The sequence below is a fragment of the Tamandua tetradactyla genome, chromosome 9 (genome assembly GCF_023851605.1).
Source record: "Tamandua tetradactyla isolate mTamTet1 chromosome 9, mTamTet1.pri, whole genome shotgun sequence".
Lineage (NCBI taxonomy): Eukaryota > Metazoa > Chordata > Mammalia > Pilosa > Myrmecophagidae > Tamandua > Tamandua tetradactyla.
The window spans coordinates 108147427-108169537 of record NC_135335.1 but is presented as its reverse complement, the minus strand read 5'-3'; the positions used below and the strand labels follow the sequence as shown (position 1 = coordinate 108169537).

Sequence of the window (22111 nt, the reverse complement as noted above, 5' to 3'; positions counted from 1 at the left end):
AAATGATTTCCCTGTTTTATATAATAAGATTAAATATGAATCTAGAACTACAGATTAAACCAAGCTCCTATACACCTATATTCATTAATAATATAACCCTATAGCTGCAATATAAGCCTACAATAGAATATTAAAACCTGGAGATGAAAAGATCTCCAGAGAATACTGGTCCACCTTTCCAACTGAAGTAGAAATATTATTATTACCATCTGCTTATCACAGATAATAGATGAATTAGTTGATCAAGGTCAATCTAAAAATTCAGGAAAACTTCAAATTAAAAGTCTCTAGAAACTCATAATATTCAGCATCATTATTTATTAATCTTCAGTAAGACATATAAGAATCAGAACTGAGTTCTTAAATTTCAGACTGTTTCACTTCCTGTCCTAAAGCTTGAAAACAATCTGAGATCTCAGCAACAGCAATTTATGAATTTGGGGTCAGGATATAACGGTTTAGGGAACTACATTTATAGTCTGGCACCATAAATTTCTGTCCACTTTTTAGACTAGAGTCCAAATATGCACATTATACTTGGAGGACTACTGAGGGCACAAACTAGCTTTTGGAATTAAATTTTGAGTCCAAACAATGACTTCCTTTGTTCCCTAGTCCTTAATCAGGTATGGCTTTGCAATACAAGATTTAAAAATAAACATTAAAAAAATAGGCTAAGTGGAAGAATTTTACTAGCCAATAAGTTCTTGTTACATATCAAGAGTCTAGGATTAAAAGTTCTGAGTTTCAAACACTTGACCTACAAGGTAACCTTTGGAATATTTAATTTATATTTCACCTTATTTCACAAAGGACTTGACATATCTTACTACTTGAACATATACAACAATGATAGAAACAGGGTACCTGTCTTAGGAAAAATATATTTTAAATGAGCTGTAAGTATGCAGGTTAGGATGGATGTTAAACAAATTTCAAATGCTTCCTGACAATCAAACCAAGTAGAGAGGCAAAATTCTCACTATCGAACACTGGTTTCCAAAACTTTTCTTAGAATCACATTCTAAAACACCTCATATGGGACTTTATATATAAAGGGCACTGTATGACAGAGGATAATGTCCTTGACAATACCATAGTAAATGTGGTTAAGAAAAATTTATATAGTTACTTTGAGGAGCTCGCTCAGGAGAAGGCTGAAGGTGTCAAATTAAAATGCCACTTGATGAATGTGATGCTGCTAGGGGCTGCTTTTGTAATATAAATAGTTTCTACACTGGAGGCTTCTTATACATGGGTTAGTTTCCCCAGCGGAACAGCAATTCTTATTTAACGGCTAGGAGAACCTAGTACAGAAATAAAAAATGACTTGGCATGGCTAATATAATTATATATTTAGGGATAGGCCTAATTTTAGAGACTCTAGATTTAACAGAAATGCCTAGCATCTTGCAACTTTAAAGTACTGCAATACAAAGATTCAGAGGGGTTTACTGGGCATTTTATTCCTTGAAGAGGGTGTTCTCTACGTACGGGAATTAGGTTGCTTCATATGCATGTACAGTGTATTCTAGACTTTAAGAACTGTAAATGTGGACAATTTCCTTCTTAAGAAAGCAGACACCAATCTTGGCATTGTGTGAACAAAACTACAAACTACCCAAAGCAGCAATATATAACTACCTGTACTGTCTATGTAACTTTAGTGGCACTTCAGCTTCCTGTGCCCTCAAATCCAAAGACACCATCTCCTCATGCCCATCCAACCAAATAAGCAGGGGCTGGCAAGAAGGTGCTGGAAAAGGATTGGAACCACTCTATTAAATCCAGAGCTCAAGACAGAGAAATGGAAAATTTCTAAAGAGGGCATCTACTCCGTATATACACTTCCAAATAAGCCTGTCTCTAAGCCATTTTTATCCTATTTTTAAAGATCTCTACTCAGATCTTTAGTCTAGCTTGTACTTATCTTAAATCTCAGCATCTATAGTCTAGGAATATTTCCTTTTACCTTATCAACAGAGATGATGAATCACTACTTTCCTTGTAAATACATACTTGGAATCACTAAATAACTAATCTTCTTCTATTAACAAGATAACTGAAATTATTTTAACTTTTACCCAAATATCTTATTTCTTAAACTTCAGACATCTTACTGGGGCATCCCTTATCACTTTCAAAATATACTCTAATGGTTTGGTATTTTAATATAAGTTTCACGAATAGATTATTTCATGATTCCTTTACTCTGCTTATTCAACCAGTTTTATTTGTAAGTAGCAATGTTTTATCTTAAAATAGATCATTCAAAACAATGTTCTAGGTATTGGGGTAACTCGTACACCTTTCATTGTAGTGGGAGAAATAGACAAGAAACCAATAAACAAAATTAACAGACTGAGGTAAATACTGTGAAAAAAATAAAAGTGATAGAGGTGGAGAGATCTTTTATGAAGAGATGGCACTTGATTTGAAACCTATAGGAAAGCAGTAACCCTGCAGAGATATGAGTGTTTCAGGCAAATTTTGGCTAATGAATGTTTAATAAGTTATGTGTTCCTTCTGATGGGTATAACCTTGCAATATTCCCTACTGAATCTTCTTGTTCTTATTTTGAAGACTAATTCTATCTTTTGAATGCTTTTTATTACTTCCTTTGTTGTATCCTACAAGTTTAAGAAGCAAGCCTTCTAATTTAAACAAGTATTTTATAATATTAGCTAATATTCAATTTAGGATGTGTTTCTGCCAAATAACATTTACTATTGAGTTAAAAATAATAATTGAAAAATAAATTCTTGATGTTAGTGGCTAGGCCTAAATGAGTTTTTTAGAAAACAATAATTTGGTGAGGGGATGATAATTTCTAGGCAAAAAGGGTAAAAGCAAAAGTGGCACAGTGCAGCCTATTCAGAAGATGAGGCTGGTGGAAGGATGGGAGATGGTGCTAATCACTGACGGGTTAGTCTAATTGTACTGAAAGGGTCCAACAGAGAAGAAAGAGGTTTATAGGGCACACACGTGGATGAAGAAGCAAATCAATTAGTAAGGATGGAGAAAACTCCTTATATAGTGTTGCCACCACCTGTGCAATAGGCAGTTTTGAACTTTGGGGTGGGAATTTGTGATTATGAGCTAATTAACAATTACAGAACCAAAGAATACACTTTCATTTTATGAAATAAACATTTTTTTGTCGATTAAAAAGGAGCAGTGATTTTGTTCACACATGCTGAGTCTCTGCACTACCTTTTAAGTCTCTGGTTCCTTATTTGTGAAATGAGTTTAACAATACTATCCTGCAGGGTTTAGTCAGGATTAGCAATAACAGATGCAGAGTACATGGTAAATGTGGTGCACAGGCATAATATACAGTAAACAGCTTTAAAAAAGTTATTTTTCACTATGATCTTGCAAATATCACTAAAACCTAATTATTATTATTAATCATGCAGATATGCCTATTAAGAAATGTACTTGTAATTGTGGAACTGTAACCCATACCAAACTCTGAAATTTCTTGCATATAACTAACTGTTGTGGTGTGCTTTGAAATTGATGTTTTTTTGTATATGGTATTTTTCCCAATAAAAAATTTAATTAATAAAAAAAGAAATGTACCTGTATTGTGTTTCAAAGGAAGGAAGAAAATCCACAAAATAAAACTTAGGGAAGAAACCAATTCCCTCAAAATCAGGCACATATGTGAAGAGACACTGCAGGGAAATAAGGACAAAACGTCAAGCAGGTGAGAGAGATCTAAAAGTCTTTAGTCAAGACTATCTTAGAATCTTACTTAAGCTTCATTCATTTCAGCTTTCCCATAGCTTAGAGTGAAATGTAACTATGTCCCATCTAAAGGAAAAAGCCTTTTAAAACAAATGACATAAGACTAAAAGGGATTACCTTAAGGGAAAAAAACTTGAAACTTTTTAAGGCTCCATTTACAAAATATAACTGCAATAGAATGTACAAGTGCTGACCAGGCTAGTAGTGTGATATGTTACGCAGGAATCATTCTTGTGCACAGAAAGACCCGACTTGATGAATAATGTAAAGCAAGGTTTACTTTGTTAAAATTACAAGTATGCTAAGATTTTGTATTTTAAAAATAAATAAAAGGCCATAGTTCAAGCAGACCTTATTTCCTTGTTATTCTAAACTGGTATTCTGAAAGACATTTGAGAGAGAATAAAAGCTTGGTTATTCACAGTATTTACCTCAATCTTTTCAAATAAAAAATAATAAGACCTTAAGAAAACCAGCCATGTTCTTACTAAATACCTTACTCAGCTGCTGCTTATGTGACATAATCAAAAAGATGGCCAAATCTGGTCCAATTTTTAGAATTTTATAACTGGAAGAGCACTAGAAATCACAAAGTGCACTTCCCACATACAGAAAAGGAAACAGGCTCAAGGGTAATTTATCAGACTACACAGATTAGTGCTGAGACAAGACCCTGCAAATCTCAATTTACAAGCTAAGACTCCTTACTAAAGAAAGTAGTCTGAAGCATTTGAACCAATCTTAACCCACCTTTTGTTAAGACAATACAGGCTGCAGTAAGAAGCTTTGCTGTGGTAACCCCCATATCACTCCTGGGCTTTCAGCCTGCTCTAATATGAAAGTAGAACAGTAAAATTAGACGGTGGAGGCCTTGTCTACACTACAGCCACAGAAATACAGAGGTTTCCTCTTTGTGCACCCCGTAAGAATCTTCTACTCCAAGATTCCTATGCTTTTATCCAGGCAGGCAGAAACAGGGAAAACTCGATCCATGATTGAAACACATACACACACACACAGGCTTCGGGAGAGAATATGTTAAAATAGTAAAATGTTACCCCCTCCCGGAATCACTACTTGGACTAGGTTTTCAAAACCACACAAAGTTATCTCTAGCATGTAAAGTTTTCACTACACACAATCCAATAACTGAGACTGAGGGCTTTTTCTGGCTATTACAGGTATAGGCTAGGTCTAGGCAGCACAGACTTTGAAATCATCATCCAAGTTTTCGAACAAGAGTTAAGAAAACAACTGCTGATAATACAAGGCACAAACATTAACATGTGCCCAACTGAACAGTATTTTAGATCATTAGATTATCTGCCAAACCCTGTTTCCTGGTAAATAGTAGTTACTGTTGTTATACCTAAACTAGTTATACATGTCACAGCTTGTTCTTCAAACAGAACATCCTATAGCCTTTCAAGAATAAAAACCTGCTTGAATTGGCACACAACTATGAAGAGGTCTTGCAACATTTGCCAGAGGTAGTCAAACAGAGTAGTTTAGTGCAAGCAATCATAAGATTTGGTCACCAACCAAACCAGAGCTAATTTTTCAGTTCCTGTAGATTAGAAGACAATATTAACTCACCCTTTTTGCTTGTTGACTTTTGCATCGCTTAATGTGTGTACTGAAAGAGCAGGTAACTCTGTGGGAACTCTATGCCCAGGCAGTTCAAGTTTACTTTGGGCGAGTATCGATCATTCTTTTGAAAAATGAGTTACATTCTTAAATTAAGAAACAAACAAACAACCCTTCTCACACAGCATGGCTGCTCTTTCCCTTAGTAACAATTTCAGTGGATCCACGACGTCCCAGCTACTTCTCTGTCCCATTTATGAATTTAACTGTTGCCCAACCAAAAGCAGAGGGCGGAATGTGAACCAACAGGAACTTGCCAAAATCCTTCAAGGGTCACTGTGTAATCCTCACGCCTCTGGGCGATCCCCTCCCTTCTCCCCATCGCTCTCGGTTCTGAGTTTCCAGCCGCCAAGGATCTCACCCAACCGGGGCACCCGACCTACTGTGTAGGTTCAGCAGGGGAGACAGGGAGCTGCTTCCCAACCGAACTCGGGGGCACCGGCAAAGGCCCTGAACGTTTTGGAATCGTACGTCGAGGCCCGAGGCCGAGCCGGCCCGGCGTTTCACCCCCGCCCCGCGTCCCATCCCCACCCGGCGGTGCCCGGCAGGAGGCGCCGAACTCGGGCTCCGGCCGACTGAGGAGGCCTGGCGCGGCCTCTCACCCTGCGCGGCCTCACCTGCCGCTCCCCGGAAACCCCAGACTCGTCCGCCCCCCTCACCCTACTCCGTCCCACACCCCCCAACCTCCACGCCGAAGTCCCGGCCCCCTCGGCCAGGGCCGCAACCGGAAACCGGCCCTTCGACTTCCTCAGGCCCGACAGGAAGGTTGGGGCCGAGCCGTGGGCGGGACGGGAAAGCCGCGGCTTCCGCCTTCCTGCTTCCGGTCTGGCGGTGAGTGGGGAGCGGGGTCTCGGCGCTGCGCTCGGCGCACGATGGGCTGGAGGCTGGTGTGCGGTCGCTGCGGTGGGCTTACCCGCGTGCGCAGCGGACTCGGCCCCGGCGTCGGGGGCGCGAGGCGCGGCCGTGCTCGGAATACCCAGGACCCTCCGCGCGCGCCTCCCGCCCCGCCTGCCGCGGCGTGCCGGGGGCCGCGCGTGTGCCGGGGGCCGCGCGTGTGCAGGCCGAGGGGCCGGGTGAAGGCGGCCCCGCGGCGTGCCGGGGGCCGCGCGTGTGCAGGCCGCGGGGCCGGGTGAAGGCGGCCCGGCTAGGGGAAAGAAGGGTAAGCGAGGGGTGAACTTCAGGAAGGAGGGAAAGGTGAAGGAGGAAGTGCGGGGTTGGGGAAATGCCACCCGCTGCAGCTTCGAGCGCCGCGCGGTTCTGTCCCTGCGATCAAGCCCCTTGGGGCAGAAGAAGAGAAATACCTCGTGGGGAGAGCGTGGGAGCTGCCGGCGCTTGGGCCGAAGTGGAGGTCCGCGGGTGTGCGCTCTGTGAAGGATTGCTACTTTGAGTTAATGGTGGAAGCTTTGCCGTAAACCAGCCGGTCCTTCCTCCCGCTTTCATCTTTACTGCAGGGTTATTTTGCTTACCTCTGAAACTTGAATTAATTTATTACTGGGCTGGAGAAGCAGAAGGAACAGCTCGATCGCTGGAGAGCCTAGTTGTGGGCTCTCGACTGTGGGTGAGGTCGTGTGAAGTCGGGGGCCTAGGATATTTAGCGACATTTTAGGCACTTTCGTGTGCCCTCAGTTTAAAATAGAAACAAATCATTTGTTGAAAAACCGTGGAAGAATGTAATTTAAAACAAGTACTTTTCTTGAGGCACTGGGATTGTGGATTATTTCTATTTCATTTTGGTTATCTCTAATTTTTCTATGAAGAAAATGAATTGTGTAATAGGGAGGCAAAAAGCCTTTAACGAGTAAGGCGAGGTGTCTCATTTTGTGATGATATGCCTAATCCTAAAAATAAATTTAAAAAATGTATAATCTACACTTTTTTTTTAAGTATAGAAAATTCAGGATCGAGGAATGGATCTATTGTAACATCTTTTGAGAGATCTTTTTGCATATCCGTGAGTTAATTTGTTTTTTATATAACACTGGGGTTCATAAATTTTATTGTTGAAGTACGTAATTTAACAGTAAAATACTTTATCACCAGGGATTAAGATTTTTCTTACAGGGTATTTGCAGTTGTAATAAATTCAGTTAGAAGGAAGAAATAGATAATAAATACCTACATCATGCCAGGCAATTTTACGTGTCACTTATAGGTTACATATATGGAATTTAGTAATTTTCTATTTAACATTTTATTATTATTATTATCTTTAAGGTTGTAATGTCAACTTTTTCCTTTTATTCTTTTAAACCACCCACTGCACAGAATTTAAACCTTCTTTCAGAAGTGTATGATTGAATTAAAGAAGACAACCAAAGGTCATCTGAAATTGTGATTGGCTCTCTAATAATCCAGGGACGAAGTTAGAGATTACAACTCAAGCATAAGGTAGATGATTTTTAAATCCCAGTAGCGGTACGTAAACACGTTCCCCATTTAGCTATCGTAATTCTCCATTTTAAGTAGAGGTTGACACAAACATGAAAGTAGAAAGCCTCCAGGGCAAAATAGAAAACATCACTCAAATCCACACCATCTCCATTTGCCAGAAGCCCTTCTTTACCAATCCAAAAATGAACAAAATGCATGGCACCTGTTATGGTTATTTTTCTCACTTATAAAAGTATGTTTATCCCACGTGGTGGCTGCAAAGCTGAAAGACGGCATAAGATAGCATGTCCGTTTTTGCTTAGACTTCTTGGCATATGATTGTGGGTATTATGGCCCCGTTACTTTACTTTTCATTCCAGGAAACGGCCGTCTATATTATCCTTCCATTCTCAGAGCATTTGAATGCTTGTCTTTTTCAAACCAAATTTGCTGATTTGTATTTTTGTTCAGTTAGTACTTAGTAGTACTAAGGATATGTCAAAAAAAAAATGACAAACAGGTTTCAGCTGTTTCCTGAAATGAGTGAGTAAAACTGTTATAAAAGTCTGCTATTTAATAAAGTTTGTTTTGAATATAGGGGGCATGTGAGAATGCATAATCCTTGTGACAGATTCCACATGGTTTTTTTATTTTCTGTACCTGTCACTATTCTAGTTGACCTTCACTGAATAATTTTTTCCTAAAGTTGATTTAATTCCCTACTAAAATAGTATTTGTTTAAAACTGAGTGACAATGGAATTCTGCGTTAACCAGTTGTCTGTTTGATGTAACTTTTCAAAATTTGATTAACCAGTCTTTCTTCATTGACTTTCCCCCCTTCCCCCCTCCAGTTTTCCTAAGACCACTACAAAGATGTTTGATATCAAGGCTTGGGCTGAGTATGTTGTGGAATGGGCTGCAAAGGACCCATATGGCTTCCTTACGACAGTGATTTTGGCCCTTACTCCGTTGTTCCTAGCAAGTGCTGTACTGTCCTGGAAATTGGCCAAGATGATTGAGGCCAGGGAAAAGGAGCAGAAGAAGAAGCAGAAACGTCAAGAAAATATTGCAAAAGCCAAACGACTAAAAAGGGATTGAAGAAAATAAACAGGCTCTGAAACCAGAGGAAAATCATTTGGAAATTTCTGCAGCTTTGGAAGGACTCACTAAGGTTTCTTCTTTGGATTTTATGACAGTATTAGAGAGTGTTATATAGTCTGACCATATGGAAGAATCATGTTATAACTTCAGTACTGACTTTTAGGCTTGCATAGAAGTATGTTGGTATCTGTGACAGTTATTGGGTAAATTAGCATTTATTATGCTACAAAATCTTTATAACTGACTTAGTCATTTGACATTTTGTAGCCTATCTATAAAATGAATAAAAATATCATTTTTATGGAGAAAAAATGACTTTAGATTATGAACTCTATTCAAATAATAGCTTAAATTGGGGTCCTATTCTGGACAAAAAAGCGAAAAGTCATAATTGTCTCCTCAGATGAATAATATGTTTGGGCTTAAAATAGTCAAAATATTTAAGCACATTTTGTCATTATTGCTTATTTCTTGGAATATAACCATCTCTAATTTTCTCAGAGCAAAATGTTAATCATTTATTTATCTTCTGTATAGTTTATCTGATTTTTAATCTTTATATTGGTAGTATAATTATCAGACATTCTGCATTTTTAAACCTAATTTTATAAAGCATTCTCATCTTGACCAGTAAAATACCACTTGCTGGATATAACAATTTTTATATTTACAGGCATAGCCATTTTCTTACAGATGATTTGTGGAGAATGAAATTATAATTTAAAGCTTGCTGCACAAATGCCAAGCATTGTAGTACCTTGGAACCTTTTTATTTGCTTGCGCTAAGTATGTAAAATAGTTAAAATTCTTATCAGTAATTGCTTGTTATATAGATACCACTTTTGTTTTTTTTTACTCCATTTTTTGTTTAACTTGTGGTAGTGATGTCCTGTACTTTTTTATCACTTTAATATGAAAATTAAAATTTCTAAGTATCTTTTAAGGAACTCTTAAGATGAATAGTTATGCCATATTTCATAAGTGGAGAGAAAAGCTTCGAAAGGTTTTGTTGGATATAGCAGTTGGGCTGAAAATAGATAAATTATGTCAAAATGAGAATGTTACATTTAGACGTAAAGAGCAAAAGAGTATTCCTCAGTAAGTAATATAATAGGAATTACTGTTAAATATGACTGGTAAATGTGTGGCCCAAGAATTTTTTTCATGGTCAGTCTTTAATAGCTTATTAATGTTTTTCCCACTTTTATGAGTTTTTTTAAGTTACAAAATAATTGCCATTAACTCTAATTAAAGAATGAAACTAGATATTGAAATAAATTTGATATTTTTGTAAAGAGTTCCCACATTTTTGTTTTTGGTGATTTTTTTGTGTGGGGGGGATAATTAAATTAGATGTGTTATGGAAGTTAGGTTTTTCTGAGAGTTACAAATTTCAGTTATAGCTAAGTGTTCTTGTAAAAGTTTAGAATAGTGTGTCTCAAATTTGAGAACTTTGAGGACCCCTGAGAATGTTTAGGGACCAGTTTGAACAACACTTAATGCTATTATTTTAGGCTGCTAGTTACTATTGGTACCACTGTAAGTCAACACCTTGTTACTCCACACACTGATATAATTCAGTGTTATGCAGTGAGGTGATTATTCAGGTGACCCAGAATATACTTTTTTTTTTTTCTATTACATTGAAATTAAAACAACACTTTAAAAAATGCTTATCTAGAACCACTGGCCCCCATGAGTCTGCAGATTCCAAATTTAAGGAAAGCTATCTAAAGATATGTCTAAAATGTTTTGGTTTCTTCAATCAAGCTTTCATGGAAGGAATTGCTTTAGGGTCATATTTTAAAAAGTAATGAAAAGGATGTATTGAAAAGGATATACACATACATATATATATATATTCACTGTAATTCTTACTTATCTACTAAAGCTATAGTTTTATTGGTTATGTTGTGGCAATTTTAGCAATTTATCTAACAAAAAGTTTTTCCCTAATTTTTGATGAAGTCTTAACATAATAATTTCTTTGGCAAAGGCCATTTGTTATTTCTTCAGCTTGTCCCAGCATTTATGGTGCCCTTTTATACATGTGAGAGCAAAGAGGCTGTATGGGGGTAGGGTATAAAATAGAGATTATGAGGTTTGGGACTGTTCAGAAAAAATCCGTCTTCTCACAATGGAACAAGTAGTACTATTATTGAAAGAATTCCATTTACTATTATCTGGAATACTTTTTTTTAAACTGCCTACCTAATTAAGTTGCTGTAGCTCAAGTTCTGAAAACTAGTTACAGTTAGCTACTTTTGTAGGGTTGATTTTGGAAAAAAATGAAACAAACTGCCCCCAGGCTGCCTGTACCACACATTTTATATTAAAGTTTTGTGAGTCTGAATTTGATCCACAGTATCCACGTGATAAACTTCAGCATGGCGGTACCATATCAGATGTGTGAGGACTTTTTTTTACTTTAACGTCTTTACAGTAGGCAAACTAGAAATAAGTTAAGGAAGTTGTTAGCTGAAAATCCAATAAAAAGATAAGTTTTAATTAATAACTCCGCACCCATTCCTTCTGTCTTTCTTCCACATGAAGTAAGGAAAATGACAAGAGGCAATTTACACTTCGTTTGGTTCTGAGTTAGAGGTTTGATTTCTATTTAGGAGTGATTGTGTTTGTTTGCAATTAGTTATAGGAGCACTCTAATTTCTTCATTTCTGGAAAAAAAATTTAAGGATAGATCTCACTTTTCTCACATTAAAAGGGATTCTATGGTTAAATATCAAAAGTTTGGGAAATGCAAAGTAAAACTTAGACAAATTATTTCCCGTGTCCTTAACTTAATTTGACTACTGTAGATGCTTCCATTTTCCCCTAAGAAAGCCAGGTCTAGTAAATTCAGTTCACATTTAAATAGAACAGTTAATGAGACAGCATTAAAAATCAGTACAATGGTATTGACTCAAGGCTAATTAAAATAAGATAAATGACAGCTAGAAATCTGTTGGTAAAAATAGGAAAGGAAAGGATATCATAATGGGAAAAAATAGTTCTTGCATTTTTGATGATTTTTAACTTCAGATATCCAAGGCAAAGCTAATAGTCCATACATTTATATCACTAAACTATAGCTGACTAGACACTTTTCTGCACTAGAGCACTATGTAACATATGCCCATTATTGTAAAAAAACATGTGCTATATGAGCATAGAGCAGAAGCACTGCTCTACATGCATATAGCAGGAAGGATTTACCTTGGAAAGTACTTACGCTTTATATGATACTCTAATTATATTTAAATGAACGTTTTTACTTCTGATAAAAACAATTTTTTGCATAGGTTGAAAGTGTCTTGACAGGAAATACTAAAACATCTTCATAACTTGAAACTAGTAAATGTCCAAATATATCTAAACAAGATATGGAAAACTGTGGACAGATAATATTATTTGATACTTCAGCTTAACATGTGTCTGGCCTAAAGCTACTATATAAAATAATTAGGCCAACATCATTGTTCAGTTTTTATATAGGACATTAAATTCTGTTTCAGTGTCAACAGCGCAATCAGTAGTCTAAAACACGTCAGCCCAAATGAAAGGAGTGCGGATGAATTACTACAAACTTCATTCCAACCTCTCAAAATCGCCTTGAAAGTGTATGCTTTACTAATAGTAGTGGGACAGCAACCTTATCATCTTAGTGTAACATAAGGCATTTACGCACAAGAACTTTCTAAGATTTCTTGTGCTGCTTATATAAAACAGGTATTTTAAAATGAAGACTTTAAAAATTAAAATTAATGCAAATTCTGTTATCTGTTAAGATATGTATATAGAAAACATATGGCAAACATTCACAAAAGATGTAAACAGAATACAATTAATAACCTAATAAGAATTTTGGCAGTAGAAATACTCCAGCATCTGTTAGAACATTTACAACTTTCCTGGTAATCCAGGATTTAAGAACAGCTTAATCTTAATTCACAGTCTTGATTATACTACAATTATAATTCTTTATACATTCCCTATTGGCAAGCTCTTTTTTTTTTTGTCTCTTCTACAGCAAAATATAATATTACTTTGAAATGAAGTAAAGAGACGATGGTTATCCTGATTTAACTGTGCTGCTGGTAGGTTAGGCTTATCACTTACGGGCTTTTCTTCCCCACTCAATAATTATGGTGATTTTATTATTTGATTGTTTTGGTATAATTGCTTTATAAAAAAAGTATTTTCTGTTAATGTATTTCTTAGGCAATTAAAAATTTTACTTGCTATTGAGAAAAATTTCAACCTACATGTTTCTAGGAATTGATTAACATTTAATCAAGGATTTCCTTATATAAAACAGAACATAAACATTTGAGCTATTCAGTAAATATTTATTGAGCACCTATTACTATCAAACACTTGTGAAAACTCTATTATATTAGAATAGCAACAAAATCGTAATTGAGCACTCCAGAATATGTGTGACCCTTCAAAAACACTTTTGGATCTAACCAGTTAAAAGTGTCCAAACACGTACAAAGTCACCTGTCTACCTCTGTCTTCAATATACAAGCCGCCAGAGTCCCAACCATCAGTGAAACTGCTTTCTGTAAACCATGCCCCCATCCTCCATTTTCCTGTTTTTTCAAAGTCATCTTCAATCTCTTGGAACTCCAGTTGTACCAATTTTCTGTTTACTCTCCTTTTAGGCTTTTATGATGGACTATGCGCCTCTATTGGCCCTAATTCTCTCTTCTAACTCCAACTTCAATCCCACCATAAGCAAGCTAGCTTTTGTTTCACCTACTCATCTAGGTCTTTATGGTTTTCAACCATATTAAACTAAAAAATTAATTAATTTGTTGAAATTAATTAAATTTTCTTTTCCTTCACATGTTTGTCCAAGTTCATGTTTTTATTTAGTCCTTTAGAATCATGACTCCCCAGAATAGTCTTCTCTTTTTTTGTCTTTATATTTGATAATTTGGGATAACTCATCATTTCTACCAGTGTGTATCTGAGGGTGTTTCCTGAATGATCACAGGATCTAAAATGTAATGAGCATTCAGTTTGAATATAAGGAATACCTGATTAAAGTTAAATATTCATTGAAAACAATGCATAATAGAGAACATTCAGAAGATACAAAGTAATTTTTATGTGGTGGCAACATATGTAACAAACTGCCATTTTATCCATTTTAAAGTGTACAATCCAGTGGTGATATTTATTTTTACAATGTTGTAATGTGCTACCATCACCATTATTAAAACTTTTTTATCATTCCAAACTCTTTACAAATAACTAAGTTTTTTATTTCCTTTATTTGTTAAAATAGTCACATTTGTATAAATGAAATGATTTTACCATAGTGCATTCATTTACTTTGGCTCTTGCCATCTTGTGGCATCCAGGATCCTGGCTGAAAGGTTTTACCAGTGCTGGTGGGATCCTCTGAGGGTTCTTCCTTTCCATAGTATGGAGCAGAGGCATGCCCTTTAATTTGAGTTTGAACTGGTAGAGCTAAGAGTTTCTCTTTGCTCTCTTTATTTAGCAGTTTTTCTTCATAAAAATCTTTGCTTTTTATTTTTATTTCTTCTCTATATTTTTCATTCTTTAATATTTCCTGTATATAAATATATAAATGGAAGAAAGTGTTAATTTACTAGTTAGAAAAAAAAAACAAAAATATAGGTCTTAGAGAAATAAAATAGCTAATAAAAAATTAAGTACAATTATATACATGATACTTGTTTTGCATTTCAATCATATATAGAATGTATACAAGATAAATTTGAAAAAAATTTTGATTATAGTATTACAGAAATGAATTGAACAGCTTTGTCCTCATTATACTGCTATAATTGAAATGAAGGGCCACTAAAAAATATATAAATCACCCCAAAAGTGAAACAAACTACGTAACATGAAACATCACACAAGAATGTAACAATCACTCTTATCAAAGATTTTCTAAGTTAAACAGTTTCTGCCTCAAAAAATAATCGTCAGTAAAGAAGAAAAAAAATCAGCAGTGACTATACTTTCCAACTGGAGATGGCCTTAGAAACGTGTTCCTACCACTCCTTTTCACTGCAGAAATTACAAGGAGGATGCTAAGGTTCCATCCTCTCGTTCAAGAACCCGAGCTCTGTTTCCCGCCCTCCTCTGGAGTAAGTAGTGTGGCAGTGAAGAGGATGACAGAACGGAATCAGCGTTCAGAATCCCTCGGACAGCACTTTCAGAGAGGCACTTTGCTATTGGAAATGCTTCCTCCAATCAGTGTAATGTACGCAGTTCATTTCTATGCCTCAAATTTGCTATTCTACATAGGAGGATCTATACCAAAGAACTGCAATGAGTCTACTTTATTAGTGTATTCCTCCAGTACAAGATGTTGATTTTAAGGAGCATCATTATATGTACCACAAAAAAGAAAGGCAATTATTCCTTCACACACATCCTGATTTCGGAGATGTTAATGCTTGAAAAGATATGTAGATTCAAACAGATGAAACATGGTAATTTCATCTCATTTTTATTGATTCCTTCTCACTCTGATCTGTCTTAATGATTGTTTCTAAGGTGTAAAAATTTTAATGTTCTTTCCATTTGTATGTTCTGATGTTTCTTTAAGAACATATATAACATGAAAATTTAGAATGTTAATGTAACATTTGACAACACTGACTAAAGCAAGTTATTTTTTAATTTTAACTTTAAGTGATACTGAAAAGGCAACACCTGGGGATCTGTTTTTATAAATATATGAGCAACCTTTCTGTTTCTAAAGTTAATTTCAAGAAATTAATATCCTTCAAAAATGTAAGCACTAATGGTAATACAACACTGTGAGTGTAATTAATAGCACTGTATTATATATGTGAGTGTGGTTAAAGGGAAATTTTACATTGAATATATATATATATACTAGAACAAAAAATTAAAAAAAACAACATAAGGCCATACAACACAAACAGTGGGTCCTAAGTAAACAATGGACTATAAAAATTGTAGTTATTTATAACTACAATTATAAAAATAATGGATTATTTTTATAATTGTAGTTAATAGTACAATTATAAAAATATTCTTTCATGAAATGTAACAAATTAACACTAATGCAAGATGTTAATAAAAAGGTGGTATATGGGAACTCTGTATTTTGTGCATGATTTTTCTGTAAACCTAGAACTTCTCTAAGAAAAAAAAGGTAAGCAGTAACGTTTAAAATAATATTTTAAATAATAACTTGTACGTAAAGGAGACAATTGTTTTTTTGGTTATAGTGTTAAACATTTAGTTTTAGACATAAGGAAGAGCCCATCCAATGAAACTTCCCTCAAAGCAAATATATGAGGGAAAACAGTATTTATAAATATCCTTATAATTTCCAAAAGACAGCAGTTCTCCATGAGTAGCTTAATAACTACAGTAACTGGGTTTGGGGCAGATGCTATGAGTGAGACTGAGAGTAGAGAAGTCAGCCTCTGCCTTTCATAGAATTCTCATGTGGAGTGTTGATGCGTCACAAAGGAAATCCCTCAGTATGATCCTGGAAATAATGGAAGACGAAAATACTGCTTCATATCCCATACTCCCCTACGAACTGCCATGTCTTCAAGGAAGATCTTTCTTCAGAGAAGAATTAAGTTCAGGAACAGGCTAAACTCACATGAAAACCACCCAGGCAGCAAAAGGCTAGTGAGAAGTTGGTAAAGAGCTTGCTTGGTTTTGGTATAGGATTGATTAGTCACACCACCTGAAGCTGCCCATGCCAGCTTTTTGTTTTTTTACCTCTACTGTTGTAACCTTACAGTTACTGCATGTATATGTTTTCTGCATAAAAAGAAATGGAGGGCAGAGATTCTTTCTCCCCCCCTGCCCTTAAGTAATTTTTCTTTACTCAACATTATCCTGCCAAGTTAGCTTCTTTCCTGTGACAGATATTTAGACAAATGACAACCCAATCTGAGTATGTTTTTACATATGAAGATGGATTAAAAATTTCAGAGATGAAGAACATCTAGATTATAATTTTTCTTAGAATTTTTTTTCAAAAATAGAAAAAACACTGCCATTAGACTCCTATAAATAGTTTCCACAAAAATTAAACAAAATAAATCATTTAGAAAAGGAAATCTAGTTTTGTAAATATTTGGAATAGACAAAAGTAGTTAGGTGGAGGAAAAAAGAATTTGTGGACTTAATGATCATCTCTTGAAGAGAATCTATTTTTTTTAGAGTAGAAACTACCATGAAGCAAGGATTTTTCCTCAGAAAGATATCACCTTAAATCTTAATGTTTATCAGTAAAACTGTTTTAGTGTTTGTGAGGATAAACCAAAGAAGGCAAATCAGATGGCAGAACAGGCCTAGAGGTATCTGCAATGATGCCTTGGCAGAGATAAATGTAAACCTGGGCCTTTGGAAACTGTACTCCAGCATCTGAGAAAAGGGAGGGAGCTGAAAGCAAGTGCTCTGTGAGGAAATTGTCACGACTGTAAGAAAGTTTAGCTCACTCTGAGTATGGAGAAAGGGCAATGCTGAGAAATACCTGAGTAAGTTACAAAACCATCACCCAAAGATTTTTCCGTCTCAGGTATGTGTCTCAGGGACCACACTTGGACCAGACGTGTGGGAGTTAAAATCCTGAGTCTATATTATAAAATGGAATTGAATATTTGAATACAGTTCTAAGCATACATATAAAAACATTTTATGACTATTATGTTACTACACATACCTAGTGAACAAGACAATGTAAATACAAATTATATATTACCTATTATTACTAATTTTAAATATGTAAAAATTCTCTATTTTTAGTGTGCTTATTTGCATATGATGTATGTGTGAAGAATGATAAGGTTTGTGGGGGTTTAAAGCTGTATGTATATATTTTTTAATATTTAATATTCTTAAATTTAATTCATTCCTGTGGGTGTGAATCCATTGTAAGTAGGACCTTTTGATGAGTTACTTCATTTAAGATGTGCCTGGCCCAATCTATTATTAGAGCTCTTTGTAAGTGGAATGAAATTCAGACACAGAGAGAGAAAGCCACCGGAAACAAGACGCTGAACATCAAATGAACTGGGAAGAGAAGGGAGAGACCAGGAGGTGCTGCCATGCGACAGGCTAAGGACCAGGAATTGCTAACAGCCAGCCCCAGAATGCCACGGTCTTCTAGATGAAAACATCACCTTGATGATGCCTTGATTTGGATTTTTTCCCAGCCTCAAACCATGAACTAATAAATTTCCATTGTTTAATCCAACCCATTTCATGCTATTTGCTTGAGTAGCCTAGGAAACTAAAATAAGGTATTTCGCATAACATTCAAGATCCCAATCCCTGAAACATTTTTTTCTCTAAATTAAATCTAGTCAACTGAGGATTCTTTTATCAAGGAATGTTTCAATAATACTTTATATATACATATATATGACGCTGATGGTGAGAAATTTATGTTAAGCATAAAATTCCATAAAACACTTAAAAATCATTTGAGAATTTTTATATTGATGGACATGAAAATAGAATAGCGCCAGTATTCAGTCCTTTATTAGAGAATTATAAAGGTTGCTTTAAAAGTGCTACGAATGCAGCAAGGAAAAAAGGGAGATGGAATATATATATACATTATACCCTGTTTCTTCTTTGAGGTTTTGCTCCATGCTTCTCTGGAATTTAGTAATTATAAATGGTCTCCATTTGGTTTCAAGTAAATTCAACACTGATTCATTCTTAGAAAGTTAACTGTACTCAAGAAGAAGCAAAGGCTGAGGGATTAGTCTTCTGGATAATGATAAAATTGTCCATGTCACTGGATTCTATTTTAGTCTTTTGCAGGAACAAAACAAAATAATTTCATAAAGCTCAAGCATAAACTAAAGTTATATATGAAAATGGGAACCTAACTGTTTAAAAAGTTATAATTTAAGTATTCTAGCAATAAATTTGTGACAAAAGCTTAACTATTGAAGTTAGATGATGTATTTTTCAAATCACATGAGATAAAGATGCAATAACAATTTTAGTCTTAGAGAAACAGATTAACGTACCAAAATAGTTAACTTATAAATAAGTTCTCCCATGACTAGATATTTTTCACCTATTATCAGACATGTAGTCTCTATGGCATTAATATACATGACATTGACAGCTCCATTAATTTGTTTTCCATAATGAATATGTTTTATTTTAATGAATCCTAAAAAATTTAAAATAGGGGTACACTGCCTTTTAGTCAATTAAAAAATAAAACATTTCAAAGAATACAAAAGAATTTAGTAGAAAAGATTATGAGTAAAATTCAGCATGAACTAAATTCCCGGACCATAAAAATCTAGTTCCTGGGAGATGGTCTCGCCCAGAAAGTCGCCTCCCAGAATATGCCACAACCCCAGTCCTCAATATAATTATAATGGGAATTTGGTGAATAACTGTTCCAAAGTGTTCTAAGATGAATATTCTTTTTACAATGTCAATTTTGTAACATGCTGTCATGGTTAGGGACAGGTGTCAACTTGGCCAAGTTGTGGTACCTGTTCATCTGATTGGGCAAGCGCTGTCCCGTCTGTTGCAATGAGGACATTTCATAGGATTAGGTCATGATCACATCAGCTACATCCACAGCTGATTCCATTTGTAATCAGCCAAAGGGGAGTGTCTTCTGCAATTAGTGATGCTAAATCCAATCATGGGAAGCCTTTTAAGGAGGACTCAGAGGAGACAGGTTGCATTCCTGCTTTGGCTGGTGAGCCTCTCCTGTGGAGTTCATCCAGGCCATCCATTGGAGTCATCGGCTTCGCAGCCTGCCCTGTGGATTTTGGACTCTGCATTCCTATGGTCACGTGAGACACTTTCATAAATTTTATATTTGCAAGTGTTCCCTGTTGATTCTGTTTCTCTAGAGAACCCTAACTAATACATCTTGGTACCAGGAGTGGTTCTTAAGGAACAGAATCTTAAAAATGGGTTTTTATGAATGGTTTTCTACTCTGACTGGGCTCAGAGACACTAAGGACTCTGATTCCCATAATCAGAATGACACTCCCAATCCATGGACTGAGTTGGCAAAGGAGATAGTCAAAATATCATCATTTGATTCTCCTAATGCTTCGCTTGTACGAAGCCAGACTCTGGGGGATAATGTTTTTGACACCTTTACAGAATTTTGTAGAAATAAGAGTTATAGAGATGTTGGTTGGTTGTTGTTAGATACACTGTCTACATTAAAGGGTGAAAGGGATGGGCTTAAGTCTTCAAACAAGAAGCTTAAGTGCCGTCTGAAAGATGTAGAGGTTTCTATGAGTATCCTGAAGGAAAATTTTATTTCCTGTAGCCGTAGACTTGAGATCTCTGAAAATCAGACTCAGAATCTTATTGTTAGAGTAGCAACTTTACAACATAAACTGAAATCTCAGTCTTGCATGGTGTCTGCCGTTAAAGTGAGGGCATTGATTGGAAAGGAGTGGGACCCTGAAAAATGGGATGGTGACATATGGATTGATAATGATGTTGGGGGTGAGGTTGAAACCCTAGACCATGCTGAGCCTTCTTTAGATAACCCTGTAATAGTCTGCCCTGAGGACATAGCCGCCCCACCTCCAGCCTGCCTTGAGGAATTGGCCACCCAACCTCCTCCTGAAGGGATTAGCCCTAGAGTTATTAATCCTGTTTCACCAGATGAAACTGCAAATGAAAGCCCTGAAGCAAATGGCTTGGAAGATATTTCTAATTCTTTTCATGACCCACCCCCACCACCCCTCATTTCTTCTAGACCTATAACTAGACTAAAGTCCCAACAGGCCCCTAAAGGTGAGGTACAAAGTATCACACATGAGGAGGTACGTTATACTCCAAAAGAACTGTGTGAGTTTTCCAATTTATATAGACAGAAATCAGGGGAATATGTGTGGCAATGGATTTTAAGAGTGTGGGATAATGGTGGGAGGAATATAAGGCTGGATCAGGCTGAATTTATTGATATGGGCCCACTAAGCAGAGATTCTGCATTCAATGTTATAGCTCGAGCGGTTAGAAAAGGTGTTAACAGCTTGTTTGGGTGGTTGGTTGAAACATGGATCAAAAGGTGGCCAACATTACCTGAGGTTGAAATGCCAGAACTGCCCTGGTATAATGTAGATGAGGGGATCCAGAGGCTTAGAGAGATTGGGATGTTAGAGTGGATTTATCATGCAAAGCCTGCTCTTACACCCCAGGAATGTCCAGAAGATGCACCTTTTACCAGAACAGTGAGAAATAAGTTTGTGAGACTAGCACCATCATCCCTCAAGAGCTCTGTGGTTGCACTTCTCTGTAGGTCAGATATTACTGTAGGAACTGCTGTCACTGAGCTGGAATCCTTAAACACAATGGGGATGACAGGATCCCGAGTTGGCAGAAGCCAGGTGGCAGCACTTAATCACCAAAGACAGGGTAGACGCGGGTATTATAATAGACAACAAACTCAAAGGAGGCATCAAAATTATATGACACGCAGAGATTTGTGGCATTGGCTAGTAAATCATGGGGTGCCTAGAAATACAATAGAAGGGCAGTCTACTAAATTCTTGTTGGAGCTGTATAAACAAAAGAGTTCTAGGTCAAGGGAACAGAAGTCTAACCTGAATTACAAAAACACAGAGTCACGGCCCCTTAATCAATTTCCAGACTTGAAACAGTTTACAGACCCTGAGCCCCTTGAATGAAGGGGAGGCCAGGTCCCTATGGGGAAGAAACCTGTTACACTGCCACAAATTTATACTGTTGACCTTCCTCTAAGTCTTCCCCAAGGAGACCGATGGCCTTTTACCAGGGTAACTGTGCATTGGGGAAAAGGAAATGATCAGATATTTCTGGGATTATTAGACACTGGTTCAGAAGTGACATTAATTCCAGGGGACCCAAAACGTCACTCTGGACCACCAGTCAGAGTGGGGGCTTATGGAGGCCAGGTGATCAATGGAGTTTTAGCTCAGGTCCGTCTCACAGTGGGTCCAGTGGGCCCCCGGACCCATCCTATAGTTATTTCCCCAGTTCCGGAATGTATAATTGGCATAGACATACTGAGCAACTGGCAGAATCCCCACGTTGGTTCTCTAACTCGTGCACTGAAGGCTATTATGGTGGGAAAGGCCAAGTGGAAGCCACTAGAACTGCCCCTACCAAGCAAAATAGTAAATCAAAAGCAATACCGTATTCCTGGAGGGATTGCAGAGATTACTGCCACTCTTAAGGACTTGAAAGATGCAGGGGTGGTGATTCCCACCACAT

At 36.6% G+C, this 22111-nt stretch overlaps 3 protein-coding genes across 29 annotated transcripts in view; 1 reads left to right on the top strand and 2 right to left on the bottom strand.

Annotated features, from left to right (window-relative positions):
• LOC143647353 (uncharacterized) overlaps nt 1-6406 on the bottom strand; it is a 33123-nt gene extending 26717 nt beyond the window's left edge. For 2 of the 23 annotated variants that reach the window (XR_013158013.1, XR_013157994.1), the window contains exons 1-2: nt 6085-6307; nt 4504-4583 (exon numbers count right to left, since the gene is read on the bottom strand). Coding sequence is in view for 1 of the 23 variants with exons in the window: in XM_077117246.1 (XP_076973361.1) it covers nt 1645-1756; nt 3586-3667 (194 nt within the window). In the remaining 22 variants the exon portion in view is untranslated. The other 21 variants (XR_013157998.1, XM_077117246.1, XR_013158011.1 and 18 more) reach the window with 21 other exon arrangements.
• SMIM15 (small integral membrane protein 15) lies at nt 6127-13111 on the top strand. 5 transcript variants are annotated; one of them, XM_077117248.1, is made up of 4 exons: nt 6149-6231; nt 7290-7351; nt 7666-7788; nt 8623-13111. In XM_077117248.1, the coding sequence occupies exon 4, from the start codon at nt 8645-8647 to the stop codon at nt 8867-8869; it is 225 nt and encodes a 74-aa protein (XP_076973363.1). In that variant the 5' UTR covers nt 6149-6231; nt 7290-7351; nt 7666-7788; nt 8623-8644; the 3' UTR covers nt 8870-13111. The 5 variants fall into 5 exon arrangements, with proteins under 5 accessions (XP_076973366.1, XP_076973363.1, XP_076973362.1 ...); XM_077117247.1 differs by lacking the exon at nt 6149-6231 and adding an exon at nt 6456-6559; XM_077117249.1 differs by lacking the exon at nt 6149-6231 and adding an exon at nt 6540-6559 and having other exon boundaries at nt 7285-7351.
• An 86-nt stretch (nt 13112-13197) lies between these two features.
• Nucleotides 13198-22111, bottom strand: part of NDUFAF2 (NADH:ubiquinone oxidoreductase complex assembly factor 2) — a 224688-nt gene continuing 215774 nt past the window's right edge. Inside the window, exon 4 of the mRNA XM_077117245.1 lies at nt 13198-14453. Within this exon, the coding sequence (XP_076973360.1) occupies nt 14205-14453 (249 nt within the window). The 3' untranslated portion in view covers nt 13198-14204. The remainder of the gene's footprint in view (nt 14454-22111) is intronic.